The sequence below is a fragment of the Cydia pomonella genome, chromosome 12, assembly GCF_033807575.1.
Source record: "Cydia pomonella isolate Wapato2018A chromosome 12, ilCydPomo1, whole genome shotgun sequence".
Lineage (NCBI taxonomy): Eukaryota > Metazoa > Arthropoda > Insecta > Lepidoptera > Tortricidae > Cydia > Cydia pomonella.
Window position 1 is genome coordinate 15,239,304 of NC_084714.1, and position 15,018 is coordinate 15,254,321.

At 32.8% G+C, this 15,018-nt stretch overlaps 1 protein-coding gene across 1 annotated transcript in view; it reads right to left on the reverse strand.

The window, feature by feature from the left end:
• Nucleotides 1-6,328: 6,328 nt before the first annotated feature.
• LOC133523711 (collagen alpha-1(I) chain-like) overlaps nt 6,329-15,018 on the reverse strand; it is a 105,718-nt gene continuing 97,028 nt past the window's right edge. Inside the window, exons 22-23 of the mRNA XM_061859395.1 lie at nt 12,124-12,204; nt 6,329-8,739 (exon numbers count right to left, since the gene is read on the reverse strand). Coding sequence (XP_061715379.1) covers nt 8,664-8,739; nt 12,124-12,204 — 157 coding nt within the window. The 3' untranslated portion in view covers nt 6,329-8,663. The remainder of the gene's footprint in view (nt 8,740-12,123; nt 12,205-15,018) is intronic.

Sequence of the window (15,018 nt, forward strand, 5' to 3'; positions counted from 1 at the left end):
CCAGCCGCGTATTTGCATCTAACGACAATCCTAAAGTATACAATTTGTAAATAAAGTCGCGACTTAAATTTTAACTAATTATATTACGTTTTGACCAGTATAAAACAAGCTTTCAAATCATGGCTGACTTTTTATATTAAAAGTTTTATATTACATTTTATCAGTCAAAACCTTTGTGACATAACTTATGACCTGACTAAGTATGTTTATGTATAAGCACCTGTTGTGCTATTTCCATATCGAGTAATTTAGATTTTATTGTAAGGGAATTGAAACGCAAACTATAAATAATTTTTAGCCTTTTATTCTCGCTTATTAAAATGTGGTATACAATTATGCTATATAAATATTGTGATATTCTCCATTGATAAATCTACACAATACACAACAAAAATGGGTCTAAAGCCTTTCAAAATAGCTTTCAAAGGAGTTACATTATATTTATTCTTAAGTACAAAATACCCTTCACTGAGTACCGTGAAATGACCAAGTACCTACTCAGTCTTTTGAATATAAATACAGTTATTTTCAATAAGTGTGCATAAAAGGTGGAAAAAAATGTTTGTCTTTATCTGTTTTCTTTTTAATTTTTATGCAGTGGGAATTATTATAATAATGTAACTGTAAAAACCCGTTTGTAAGGAAAACGCGCTTCCCATACGTAGTAAAAACTAGTTTTCTTAAAAGCATTTATGAAAACTAGTTTTAACTGGGATTTCTCAGCCAAACCTAATAGTTCCTTGGTGAAAGCTAGTTTTATCTGGTGACAAAAAATCAGTTAAAAGAAGACCCAGGTTAGATAGTTTTTTTTCTCTGACGGGTGATCGGTGATCACGTGAGGCTTTCTTGCTTGCTTGCTTCTATAGGAAACGAAGTGCTCGTTACTTCGTTTTCTATGACGGGTGATCGGTGATCACGGGATACTTTCTTGCTTCTATTCAATAGGAAACGAAGTGTTCGTTCAACACTTCGTTTTCTATGACGGGTTATCGGTGATCGATCACGTGATGCTTCCTATAGGAAACGAAGTGTCGGACGCCCCGGTCCGGCCGGGCCGGTCGAACGGAGTCATCCTAGGAGTTTACATCGAGGCGTTACGGGTAAGTATTCACAAAAACCGGGTTATTATGTTTACTTCTAACATGTGTGCACATCAGTTGTAATTTGTGAAGTAGATATTAATTTTTGGTTAAGTGCGTTTTCTATTATACATTGTGCAAAGTGTAACACTACACAATAAAACCGTTTACTGACGAGACCGTCAAACACTGACTAAGGGTCGATTGCACCAGACGGTCTGTCACTGTTAAAACGTTCGCAAAAAATTAGTGCATGGGAAATTAAATAGTTCACTCCTGAGTGACCTCGATCAGTTTGCTGATTGTGGTTGGTGCAACTGATCCTTAGGGTTCAAAAAAGTCATGAGGAATCATTCACTATTGATGTGCAAGAGAGGGGAGCAGTTATACTTATCTCCTTTGCCCTTATTAAGACCAACTAAGAGTGAAAGAGATGGCCTTATAGCCTGACTCACCACTTCGTTTCGCGGACAGAACACTGTTAAGATTCGAAATGTTTAAATGTATTTTAAATTCAGTATTTCGCGGTAACTGTAAAAAGTATAACAAAGACTTTCGTTCAAGATTAGAATCTGCCGTAAACATTTTTCTTACTTGTTTCTTACTTCTGCAGAAATACAATTTTTATAAAACAAAATAGATAAACTGCGCCAACTCATTTCTTCGCTATCTGACTTGTGCTGTTAACTTTAAAGAGACTTAACCTGAAACAAAATGGGTCGTATTGCAGTTTCCCTGTGTTGCTAGTAAATAATGAACTCTATTGTTAAGAGAATAAGAGTGATATCGAAATAGAAATAATTTAAAGACCGTAATAATATTGTAACGAAGATGAGATGTTACTTTTAGCCGCGTGTAAATAAGTTAGTGTTAAGTATTTTTAAAACTGTGTAGGTAACTGATACAGAAGCTATTTGTTTGTCATTTGTAGGTAAGTATTTGTTTTAAATTACAATACACACCCTACGAAGATCATTAAAAAGGGGTGCGTATCGATCGATATCATTTTTTTTAGATAATATTAGTTGCGATAACGCTCATTTGATATAATTATTGTTTGACACTACAACAAATGATATATTCACATTATGTATAATAATTTTTATTTTATTTTATTATCTACTTGACATTGTTTGAATACCATATATAACTTATTCATTGATAGGTACTCTGTAGTATCATGGTACAATTTCAGTTTTTTATTCCTATTAATTATTTTTGACAAATTGATATGGCAAATATTATATGATATATTTATATACCATTGTATATAACTACCTCTATAACATTATATTGTATTGTAATAATATTAAATTTCACATTGTATCCGACGATCACTATACGATAAGTAATTGCTTATGTATCCTTTTACATTAACTTTGAACATTGTATTGAGAGATAAATAAACTAAACTATTATTTCTTATAATGTAATTATATCAAATAACATTTATTATAATATTCTTTGAGTATAATGCTTATTTCTAATAATAATCAAATGGATTAACGCTAATTTCATCTAAAGCACAGTGAGAACAACTATTGTTTATATAATGTATTAGAGATATAATTCCAAAAATAAAACCAGAAAAATTGGGTAGGTTAGAACTTTACTGTGAACCCTAAAAAAACGAACTGCTATCACTTATCAAAAATGTAGGTTAGGTTAGGTTTGAACTGTGATCCCTATACGAAATGATATAAATTAGTTTATGGTTAAACTAAACGCAATTCATACAAAAAAATTAAATATTTTATTTCATTAAACTTTGCAATATCAATATTATTTTCTTTTTTTTCTCTGCTTCAATTCTAGGTATCTCTGTTTGCCTTTGAATTTCGTCTTAGATGTATGCAGGTTTCCTCACGATGTTTGCCTTCGCCGAAAAGCTCGTGGCAAATATCAAATGATATTTCGTACATAAGTTCCGAAAAACTCATTGGTACGAGCCAGGATTTGAACCCGTGACCTCCGGATTGAAAGTCGGCTGTCATATCTACTCGGCCACTACCGCTTCTTCGTCTTTAAATTATTATATTAAAATGTGTGGTTAATATTCTACCTAATTTACATGTTCCGTTACACTTTTTCCGTTAACTTCGGCGTTTGGCTGAGTACATTTTAAGGAAACTAAATGGTACGAGTATAGGTCTTTTTCATAATTTTGGATATATATATATTTTGAATTATTTATAACATTAACTGCTAACAAGCGTTGACAGTTACTTTTAAAAGCTCGTATCTCCTAACTTATACTCTTTGCGGTTAACATTTTCATTGTGTTTCTAAGCAAAATGTATCTCAATATACTACTTAAGTTCTAAGATGCTAATCACATACTGTATACTACTACTTATATATGTATGTAAGTATCGATATACATACTATATATATGTACTAAGACAACTTTATTTCTCTAGTACTAGAGCGATCTAAAAACTGAAGAACAACAAACTTAAAAATATCAGTTTAATATAGTATTTAAGCTACGCATTTTCTGGATTTGTATCTCCTTGGATTCGGGCCTATAAAACCCGGACTTTTGATAGGCTTGCGTGGGGATATACCTTGATCCAACACGTAGAAGCCCCTTGGAGAGTTTTAATGTCATGTAGAACGCCTGCTGGAACCCGTTCACATGCACAACAATAGATACCCATGAACCGGTCGCAGCAGCCATGGGACTATTGTAGAAAAAGTTTACAGTATAACGGTCTATGGATTGAAGTTTGGGTGGACAATGCTACTGGGTTATTGCGAAGACGTCCGGGCACCTGTCATAACAATGTTTTCAGGAATGTACTCTTAAACTTAAAGGAGAGTTTAAAAAAAAAACCTATTGTTAAGATTATTCCGTACTTACTCCAAAGTTACTATCACTATATAATAATTAACCTGATACTAATTTGATTTTATAAACTCTCCCATATTTGCACTAAAGAAACAATTTACTCCATAACCCTATTTTATACGAAATAAACTCCCATAAAACCATTAAAGTCTTTGATAACCTCGAATACGCCATTTCTTATTATTTGTTTGTCGTTGTGGCACAGATTATAATAATTCTACATAGGTGAGATTCACCGTGTGCAATCGAAAACGAGAAATTTTAACTGACGTCATCGTTCATGATTATTAATATTCTAATCTTGTAATAACACTAATGTTAACTATTGACAAATGCATTGAATCTAAAATATTAAAGCCTGGATACGAAGTTCAATGGAACTGTTGTTCTCTGTTGGCTGTTTCTACCCTCCACCTCTGTCCCTGTTACTATAATAGTCGAGTAAAATAGCGATTAACGCAAAACTTATAAAAAGTCCACCTTCTCACCAATAGAAAATAAAAAATGGGTATAGTAAGTTATCCTGGAAAGATATTCGTAGACATTCAACATCGTGGACTTTTTTGTAGAGCCAGTAAAGAGAGACAACCCCCCCTTACATTGTGTTTTTATACTTCAAACGGATTAGACAGCGTTTTTGATTAAAGCCAGCGTGATTTTGTCCGAAAACATCGTCATATTTCGACCAATTTACACAAAACCATATACCTAAACCTTTCTCAAGAATCACTCTTTTGATAGGTGAAAGTTCTAGTTTTAGAGTACTTTTATAAGATGTAGTAAATTGACGATTTGCGGATGCTAGGTTGCGTGACAGTCGTGCACATAGCGAATACATAGGTATATTATTTATTTTATAAAATAATATGAACTAAACTGTGTTCGTGATCAGTTTAAAGTGGTCCTAAAATCGATAAGTCACTATATATATATCACCCCAAAAAAGTAATGAGTATAGTTTTTTCTTCTGCTACTGACAAATGTGTTTGCTAGCCTATTATTTATATTTAATAAATCTTTTGTTTGTATAATCATGAACAGATCCTATACCAAGCATAATGAAAAATTAAAGGACGTCATTATATTGGGTTGTAATTCGGCTTACTTGTACCACCAGCCGTAAAAGAGCATGGCGACGTTATCAATTAATGTATTAAAAATTTCTCCATGCAATTTCGTAGCTCAATGTATGTCGCAAATAACGCAATCACAAAATTAGTAGTACAAATCTCCTTCTTCGGAAAACGTGCAAACAATATCGTGGACATTATCTACCATGTTATATTTTCAAGAGTGGCGTATCTATCCGCTTGAGAAATATTTAATCTATATTTGCGGGTTATTTTAACAAATGGGCGTACAGTGACTCGGCGCTATGGATAAATGTTTCACTATGATATGAACTAGTTTTTTATTCATTTTCCATTGACCTGTTTGAGTTACTTTGCTACAGGTATTTCAAAGTAAAACAGTAATAAAACAAGACAATATATCTGGTCTTACTTTACTTAATACGTAAAATACGCGATTTATACCTATTTAAAACTAGATGCTATCTATACAATGGTGTTCTGATAAATATGTTCAGTCAGATACCACGTGACTTTTTAGAGTAAGCCCTTACAATTTCACTAGGTAAGTAATAAGGATTAGGGTGATTAAAAAAAAAATATTTTTTTAAGTCTCAACCCAATATTTCATCCTACCTACTAAAATTATAAGTAGTAATTAATTTGAGAATTTTGACTAATATTTAGGGGTTGCTACCACCAGTACCACCTGCCAACTTTTACAAAATTTCTTCAATTACGTTCTTACTGCGATAGGTATGGGATATGGTTTTTGCTTTTAGTATGTTTCATGACAACATTTAGCTGTTATAGTAATTTATGTGACTGCTATATAATAAAAAGCTCATTTACGATAATATCGCCTTCGTTTAGTTTCACGATTAACTAGTGTTTTTTAATGCAATAATAGACCGTTTTGTTGAGGTGAGACTAAAAAAAAAATTTTCAGTACTAGTTTGAATACCTAACTTTTTCAAATATAATATATATATATATTTACCTACTTTTTAACCAAAAAATTACTTTACCTAAAGTTAAAGCACTTATAAAGTTTGGCCGACATGGATTTGTAATCCACATTAAAGATGCGTATATAAATGAAACATGTAACGATACGCACCTGGACTAGAAGAGGCCAATAGTCACTTAGTCGGATATTAAAACATCGAATATAGACGCTCAAAGGTCAAAGATATATGTACGAGTAGATTACTGGGATTAATTTTTGTACTTACTGTGTGTCGCGTCTCCAGAATTACTGTTTGAAACCCGCGCAGCTCGCCGTCGCATAGGTACCTATGTCTGATGTTAGTAAATAAAACAATATATTAAAAAATCATTTTATTCTCAAAACAACCTGTACTCATGAAGTACAATAAAATTCACCTAGCGTCACATTTTTTAACAATTAAAAAAATTACAAGGTATTTTTTACATAATTGATTCTACTATAGGGCGTAACGTATAAATATCTTAGTCGAAACTTATTTTCGATAAAATGGTTATTTTAATGAAAGAAAAAATATAAATATTTTACACTAGTATGTTTACAATTATTTCGGCAATCGCAGGTATGACAACACTTTAGATGGAGCTAAAACATTAATCAATTTTGACATATAGGGTTTCACAGATAATTCAGTTTTTTTTTTATTACTATACTATTAAATAATCTACTACAGCCAGAACAAGGATATGTCAGAAACCGTTAATGTACGGTCTAGTATCAAAAGTATCAGTTGACTATTCGGAAATATTAAATCATCAACAAAATAATATACAAATTTCAAAGCCTATGCATATATTGTACCTACTTAAGAACAACATTTCATTGTACAGATAAAAAACAATAATGAAACTAACCAAGAATATTGATCAAATGAGTTTCTAAGATAAAAAAAAATACAGTTACATAAAGTTTTTGTCTGTACATAAACGTCAACCGGTGTGAATAGGAACAGCTGAGGTAAATAGGGACAAAACGTAAAATGTGAATTACCTGATAATATCTTTGAAAATACCTGCACAAATTGTATCATCCTAAGTCTACTGTTATTTTCAATTGAATGATATAATTTGTTTAACTATTTTTTATGAAATCTATTATATAAGTAATTCAGATAAACCGGCCATGCGTTGAAAATTCTTATAAAACATTATCACAGTTGTTATATTAAAAATAAACTAAATTAGAAGCACTCGGATAGAAACCGTTACTTAAATTACTTCGACTATGTTGAAATTCTTGTTTATAAAATAAATCAGTTAAACTCCTTTATGCTTTTAAATTGTTTTTAAGTTTCTTTCATGTACTTTAACTTTATTTCGAGAACATTTAATAACGATTGTCAGATTAACTTAGAAATTTCTGTAAGACTTACCTACTTATTGTTAAATAAATGACATTATTTTACACACAATATTTACAACTTTAAATACATGTTGAATTCCTGATTTGCGAAACATTTATTTTAAAAGAAACCTATATTTACAATTCTACTTAAATTTAAAATTGCTGACACATCAATATATTTTTCACTGCCTATGGTTGTCTTTATGGATAAGTGAAGGTTTCATATGAGATAATCCAAATCAAAAGGGACCTTATGGCGGTCGGCGCTTACGCCATTATTAGCGGCGCGCCAATACTAATGCGGTACTACGTGACGTAAGCGCTGACCGCCATAAGGTTCCTTTTGATATGGATTGTCATATATGGATGTTTAAGCTCTAACTAGTGCAAGAAAGTATGATTTCCTTTAAACCTAGTAGGCCTTAGAGTAGCTATAGTACCAATAATAGCCACAGCCCGCCACAAAGCCACGGGCCGAGCCTCATTACCGGTACCGTGGAGGGCTATGCAGTAACCGGTAAGTAATTAAATATGAAATTCCGCGCCAGCTATTTATTATTATAAATATATTTTAAAAAAAATGTTAAGCAACTGGTAAATATAATAAGTGATTGAGGAAAAATTTAAAATTTCTTGGTTTATAACATGGCCTAATTAATCATAAAAATATAATAGTATCTAGGAAGTAATATCGGCTATTTTCGACCAAAAAGTCTGAGCAAGTAGGTAGAAAACAATAAAAAGGGCGACAAAATAACTCGGCTAAATGTTGTTAGTTACACATTATGCAACACTTACGTACCATATTTGTATCGTAAAAAGTAAACTATTATCTACAAAATCATTGGAAGGCGTTCAAAAATTTTCACATAAAATTGATTTAAATACATTGAAACATTATTTTATTAATAATAATGTGTTACATTTTGTACCTAGTGTCTATTATTCGGCTTTAACGCAATTTAGTATTTCTTGTTAAAGTAAAAACACTTATAGAAAACTCATTAAAATCGGCACTGATAACATTTCTACAGTAAAATATAAAACTCCCTCGATAAGAGTGCCCTTTGCCTTTCATGAAAAAAAGATGATAGGCTTTTACTTATTATTAAAAAAACGCTGCATTGGTAAAACGGCCATATTAAAAGCAAAATGACGTTGTTTTTATTTGTTATTACTCGATATTTGTATATTGTCGATATGCTCCACAAGGATTGCTTCAAGAAACGTCTCTGGCATTAATTACATTATAAATATGTACAGTCTTCACAATTGTTCTTACGTTCTATATGAAACTAGGAGTCTGGTATCTATAATGTCGCTCTTGTATCATTTCGTTGATCATTAAGATCTTTTAGGAATCGTAGCTTATCCGCTGTTCGGTACCTGGGAGAATAAAACATATTTTTGTTAAAACCAACAGAAATATCAAAAACAAAAAATAATCTCTCGTTTATAAAAAACTCGTAAATTAAGTAATAATTAAATAACTTTTGTCGTATTTTTAATTGTCATAACACTTTATGCATAAAATTGTAAGTCATAAAAATCATTAGTCATAATTATTCCTGAGCATAACTGGGGTTTTGTCATAAATGAGTTATGTCATAATTTTTTTGCTCATTAATTTAATTCGCATAAAATTTTAGGCTATACAACGTGTTTTTATCCATTTGCTTTAACTTCGACATAGTGCTTGGAACTTTAACGTAAACTTATCCCTTAAACCGATTTACGATATTCAAAGAAATTTTTTTTTTGGTATCCCATACAAAACAATTCAATATTTAGTTGGTGGCTATTGTAAAAGCTTCTTTTGAGTTAGGCCAAAGTTAATGTCAACTTTTTGCCATTTAACGTCAGTGTAAAACTTTATCGATGACAGAATTCAGTGCTCTTTAACAAGTTTAGCTCCGTGGAAGGTCCTGGGTTCAAACCCCGCTAAAGCATTTTTTATTTTTGTTAATTGGTAGTGAAAGTTTCATTTTTAATGTTTTTATTTTAATTATCTGAGTTTATGGCATAGTCGCACAGTCAGAAATGAAATTAAAGATTGAGTGTAACAAAATTTATTTACATACAATACAGTCTTTATCGAATAAATTAACAAAATGATGTCCTGTATTCGGGAAGAAGCCGACACTAAATATTTACATGAAACCAAAACAGGAACTTACTATTGCAACTTATTTTCAAAGTGGCCGCCTTCATTCTTCAAACAGACGTTTAATCTTGCCCGTATCTCGCGATTTAGGTTAACATTAGTGACACGCATGGTGTCGGCTTCTTCCCGAATTCGTTGCAACAACTGTTCTCTTGTAGCCACCGGTTTTGCGTAAACTCTTTCTTTTAACGTACCCCAGATATGAAAGTCTAAGGGTGTTAGGTCCGGAGACCTAGCGGGCCACGCAAGAGCCAACTTTGGATTTTCGTCAGCCCAATGGTGATAATTTTTAGAATTTATTATTCCTGCTCTCGTAAATTGAGCCTCGTCCATCCACAGGATTTTGGAAATAAGTTGTGGGTCTTGTATTAATAGCTCATTAAATCTTTGGCAGTAAACAATTCGCGAGAAATTGTCCCGTGGCGGAAGGCCTTGCACTTTGCGGTAATGGTAAGGATGCAGACCGTATCGCTTTCACAATCTCCAGACTTGTGGTACGTTAAAGATACGGCCTACTCGTCTTGTTGATAACGTCGGGTCTTCAATAATTGAATTCATTAAACCGATTTCATCCTGTACTGTCAAATCGATGACAAGTTCATGCGGAGCCGAACGGAGACCCATCTCACGGAACCGTCTATGTACCTGCAACAGTAATAAAAGTAGGTTAGTGAGAAAAGTACTTCTAAAGTATGAAAAGTAATACGAAAACAATAAAATGTTGTTTTTTTCTTTTAATATGTAAGCATTTTATAAAAAATTAACTTAAGAAGATAAATAAATAAAGAAAATACTTACATTCATAAAAGTATAAGGTCGAGGCGTGCGTCGATTGGGATATCGACGTCGGTACTCCCTTGCTGCTTCTGCGGCATTTCCATTGCAGAAACCGTAAATAAAGTGTATGTCGGCCTCTTCTTCGGCCGTATAATTAAACCGTGGCATCACAACGCAAGTGAACACAATTATTTATTTGAAAATAAATTAAGTAACAACAATAACAAATTAGTATTGTCAATTTGACGTGACACATGTGAGCCAAGAAAAAGCAGAATTAAAACGAACTCATTTATTTAAACCTTCTTGTTTTACATAAGGAACATTCAAAACTCTTTACTTACGAAGGAGAAGAAAATAATTATGTTGTTATGAATTAAGAAGATTTTACACTGGTTTATCTTAGATTAGTGAATAAATTTAGATTTTAAATAATTCCAAAACGGTAAGAGTTAGGAACTTCGTTTCTTAGAGAAATTAACTCAATAAGAGGTAAAGAATCTACCCTTAAAGTTAAAGCAAATGGATAAAAACACGTTGTATACACGTATGCACATGAGCTACGTGCATTTTTGTGCTGAAGAAGCAGGAGCGTGTGCGTGTTTCCTTGTATAATATACTGAGCGCGTGAATGTGGGGGGCTAAGCGCCGCGGCCGGGCCGTAAAGAGGGCGCGCAAAGCCAGGAAATTAGAAAGGAAAAACATATATGATGCGCCGCGCGACATTCGCGGCCTTCGACCAATCTTTCGTCGCGGCGACGAAAGATTGGTCGAAGGCGTAGTTTTTAACGTTTTACTTCAATAAATCTGATGATACTTATACTTATATATACAATTTCTCGGCGGTGATATATCATTAGCTATTTTATATTGAAATTATACTGCCATGGTATGCAGAGTAACGATACACAATTTGAAGTACATGAACATTAGACATGTTTGCGTGATTTTTTTTTCTATCGAGACAACTTCAAGCGTTTGTAGTTTTGGCCAGAGTTTGTCCTTTCAAATATAGTCTAGTTTCCATGTATTTTTTCTCATGATATTTGCTTTTGGTAAAACGTTTATAAAGTCAATATAAAAACTTAAATTTTGCGTTAGCCGGGGTCTTTAAATACGAATTATAATTGTGACAGCATTACAGCGCTGCTGACTGATTTAAACATTTCTCGCAATAGATAAACAACTGACAGCAATTTGTACAATACACATATTTAAGGTTGTTGTAATTTTGTTAAAACTACTAATAATCCTCCGTAAAAATGTAACAACAAAAGTGTTATTTTATTTGAACTCTGTACAAAGTGTATCCAAGAATTTTGAACTCGCGAAGCAACATAAATACGGACTTACTTTAACTAAATTTCTAGTTTCTACGAACAACGACTTTACCTTTTTTGAGTAAGTTTGTAGAGCAATTAAAGTTGGTTTGTTGACTACAAAAGTAAATTTAGTAGGTATGTCGGGAGCAGACGTTAGTAGCGTGGAGTTATTTAATCCAACAACTTTTCAGCTTTGTAAATTAAAAATTAGAGTGGACGAAACTTTAATAATGTTTTTTTTTTGTCGTGTTTTACACTGAATTACCAGGAAGGAGAGTTTTATTATTTAAAAAAATATTCTTCTTGTTCTACATAGCGTTATCCTGGCCTTTGCCAAGGTCCGCTTTCCTACTTGTCTTCCTCCACTTCGCATGATCCAGGGCGTCCTCTCGTGTGAGCCCGTTTACACTCATATCCGACTTCACGACATCGAGCCATCGCTTTTTTGGTCTGCCGTGGGATCGGGGGTCGTCAAGGTATTATTAAAAAAATATTTGAAATGCTTACTTGGATCGTTTTTTTCTTCTCACCGTGTCCACAGGGGTTGCTTCGACACACAGCACGATTAATTTGGAACTGCAAGAATAACTGCAAGGAAAAGATTATTAGTTCATTTTAAACTGGAAACTAAACAATGCTTTCAGATTATTTTGGCTAATGGCAAAAAAGTCTCGTAAAATCTCACGTTTTAAAAATAATAATAGCTTTATCCTGAATGAATTCAGAGCTTGTCTTAAGTTTTGTGTCCGCGACAGCCTCCTAGCCTCGTCGGTGTTGACTAACTCAAATATTAGGTCTAGATACGATATGTATGACCTACAAAATGAAGAACTTCATTTTTCGGCGAAGTTTATTTACATCAGTCGTCAAAAAATACGGCGTAGCGTAACAAAAGATTTCCTTGGGCAGGATTGGAGGGGTGGGGGGGGGGTGTCTCATAACTCATATTGACACCATTCCCAAGTACAAACATATACTTAAAGCATGCAAAAATACTTTTTTTTAATTTCTTCACGCTAAAATCGCTGAACCAATTTAGTTAAATTTGGTACATAGATATTTTGAGTCCCGAGGAAGATGAGACAGTTTTTATCCCAAAAATCATCCCTTAAGGGAGGTGGAAATTTGTATGGGGAATCAATAACCGCTGAACCAATTTTGATGAAATTTGGTAAAGAGATAGTTTGAGTCCCAAAAATTTCCCCATAAAAGCTAAAAAGGGGGGTTAAGTTTTTTATGGGAAATTAATAACTGCTCAATCGATTTAGATGAAATCTACGTGTACATCTTTGATTTATTTGAAAATGATATCAAAGTTGACTTAGAACCTAAAAATTAACAATTATTAATCTCAGACGTCGCCGACGCTGATATTTACATACGTACATTAATTTCTCAAATTAGGTATACGTACCTATATAGGTAATACATATACACCGTGTTTTTTATGATTTCCGTTTATTTCAAGGGTGCATCCCTAAGCTTAAATGAAGTAACATTCTCAAAGACTCCGGTATTCTAATTAACTCCATTTCGGAGATAATCAATAATTAATTTCTATCTTACAAGGCCTTATCTGTTTACATATTGATTAGTGTTCAGTACGAGTTCATACATTTGCTCCTAAACGTAAAGTACTATCTCGGACGATATGATGTTCGAAATGACATTGATATGTCACAGTTTTCAATTGTTTGGTTGAGTTAAATGTAATGCCCGTGTTACAACAACGCTATATGAAACATTTAATTACTTTTTATAAAAATGTAAATTATTTAGAACAAGCAAAAAAAAATTTTTTTTGCAAATTAACTATTGCCATTTAGTTTCCTTAAACATACTTACCGATACCCCGAAGTTAACGGAATTCAATAAAAACACGGTGTATAAGTAGGTCCTAAAAAGCAACCGTTTGCTTATATCGAACGAATAACGGAAGTAAGAGTAAAAACGACTCACAAAAGATATTATAACTGTCTTATCATATCGTTCTATAAATTACAATTCTCTTCAGATGAGACGGGAGGTTACGTTGGGAAAATATAGGAGTGTTTGAAGATGTAAAATTAAATTAGCTCGTGTTTGCCGCTGGCATGTTGTGAGAGGTACAAAGAGTAACGACGTTATTGCGGCGTTGTAAGAAAATTGTGTAAGTAGGACAAGGAACAGGGGACTCTGAAATATTGTAATCGGCCAGTTAAATTTAATTATTTATTCATGACACTTACTCGAAAAAGATCTTATTTCATGCAAGTGTACTGAAGGACAAATGCCTACATTGTTCCCACAGGTGTTATGGATTGTGAAAGAAAAACCTGTAACTCCCTATGGAGTTATAAAAAATTGTTACTAACTCATACGAATTAAATAGGTATAAATGAGTTTTACTTTTAAAATACTAACGTTTATAATTTAGTATTTTTGTACATTTTTAAAATTGATTTATTTCATAGCCGTTTAAAATAATTTTTCACAATTTTCAATTGTGGCTGAACGTTGGATACATAGATCTTGATTCGTAAACTGTCAAAACATGGCGGACGAATGTTTCAAATGTCACCGTTTTTAAGAAAAAAATCAAATTTAGTTTTTTCTTCGCAAGTGTGATGAAAAATATTGTGTGTAACTCCGGGAGTAAGAATATTGTTACTCGAGTCTTTAATTCACTCCAACCTGCCGCTGTCGTAAAATAATAATATAGACTCTCGTACAATATTTCAATCTGAAATCTGACAACTTTGCATCCTCGCTTGCAACCAGTTAGAATCAGACCAAGTTAAGTTTGCAGCAACACAATACAATTAAGTAAACGTCATAATTTCATAGAAGTTTAAAATAAAACTTGCAACTATCTGGGCCATCAAAAATCGATGCCAACTTGTCTTAGTCTGACTCTATCGCGGGCTGTTTTGGATCGGAGTTTAACGAATACAATTTTCGGGCTAGTTCGTAGGTATAGATCGTGCCATTCACGAAGACGCGGGCCTTGACTCGTATCGCCATGCTATTAAAGGTTAGGTTTGACAAATCTGCGCGTCATCGTAGTAGATGACATGAACTATACTTAGCATAAGATAAATTACTTATAGTAATTTAATACCTGTATGAAAATCAGTAACAAGTTTTTAAAATCTGAATCTCACTTAAATAAAGCACTTTTTTATCTATACAAAAAAAAAATAAAGCAAGTAGGTACAAGATGATTTAAAATACCGATACCGTGATATTAGAAAACCTCAGTGAAATATAAAAATGAATTAAAGTGTATAAATGTTATTATACTAGCAAAAACTTAATTTATACAATAACTTCATTCTTCAGTTGTTTCTGAGCTGAGTATTCCCCGAACGACAGGGAAGTAGACGTTAATGTGAAAGGAGAATGGGCAATTTGTCCCATGGA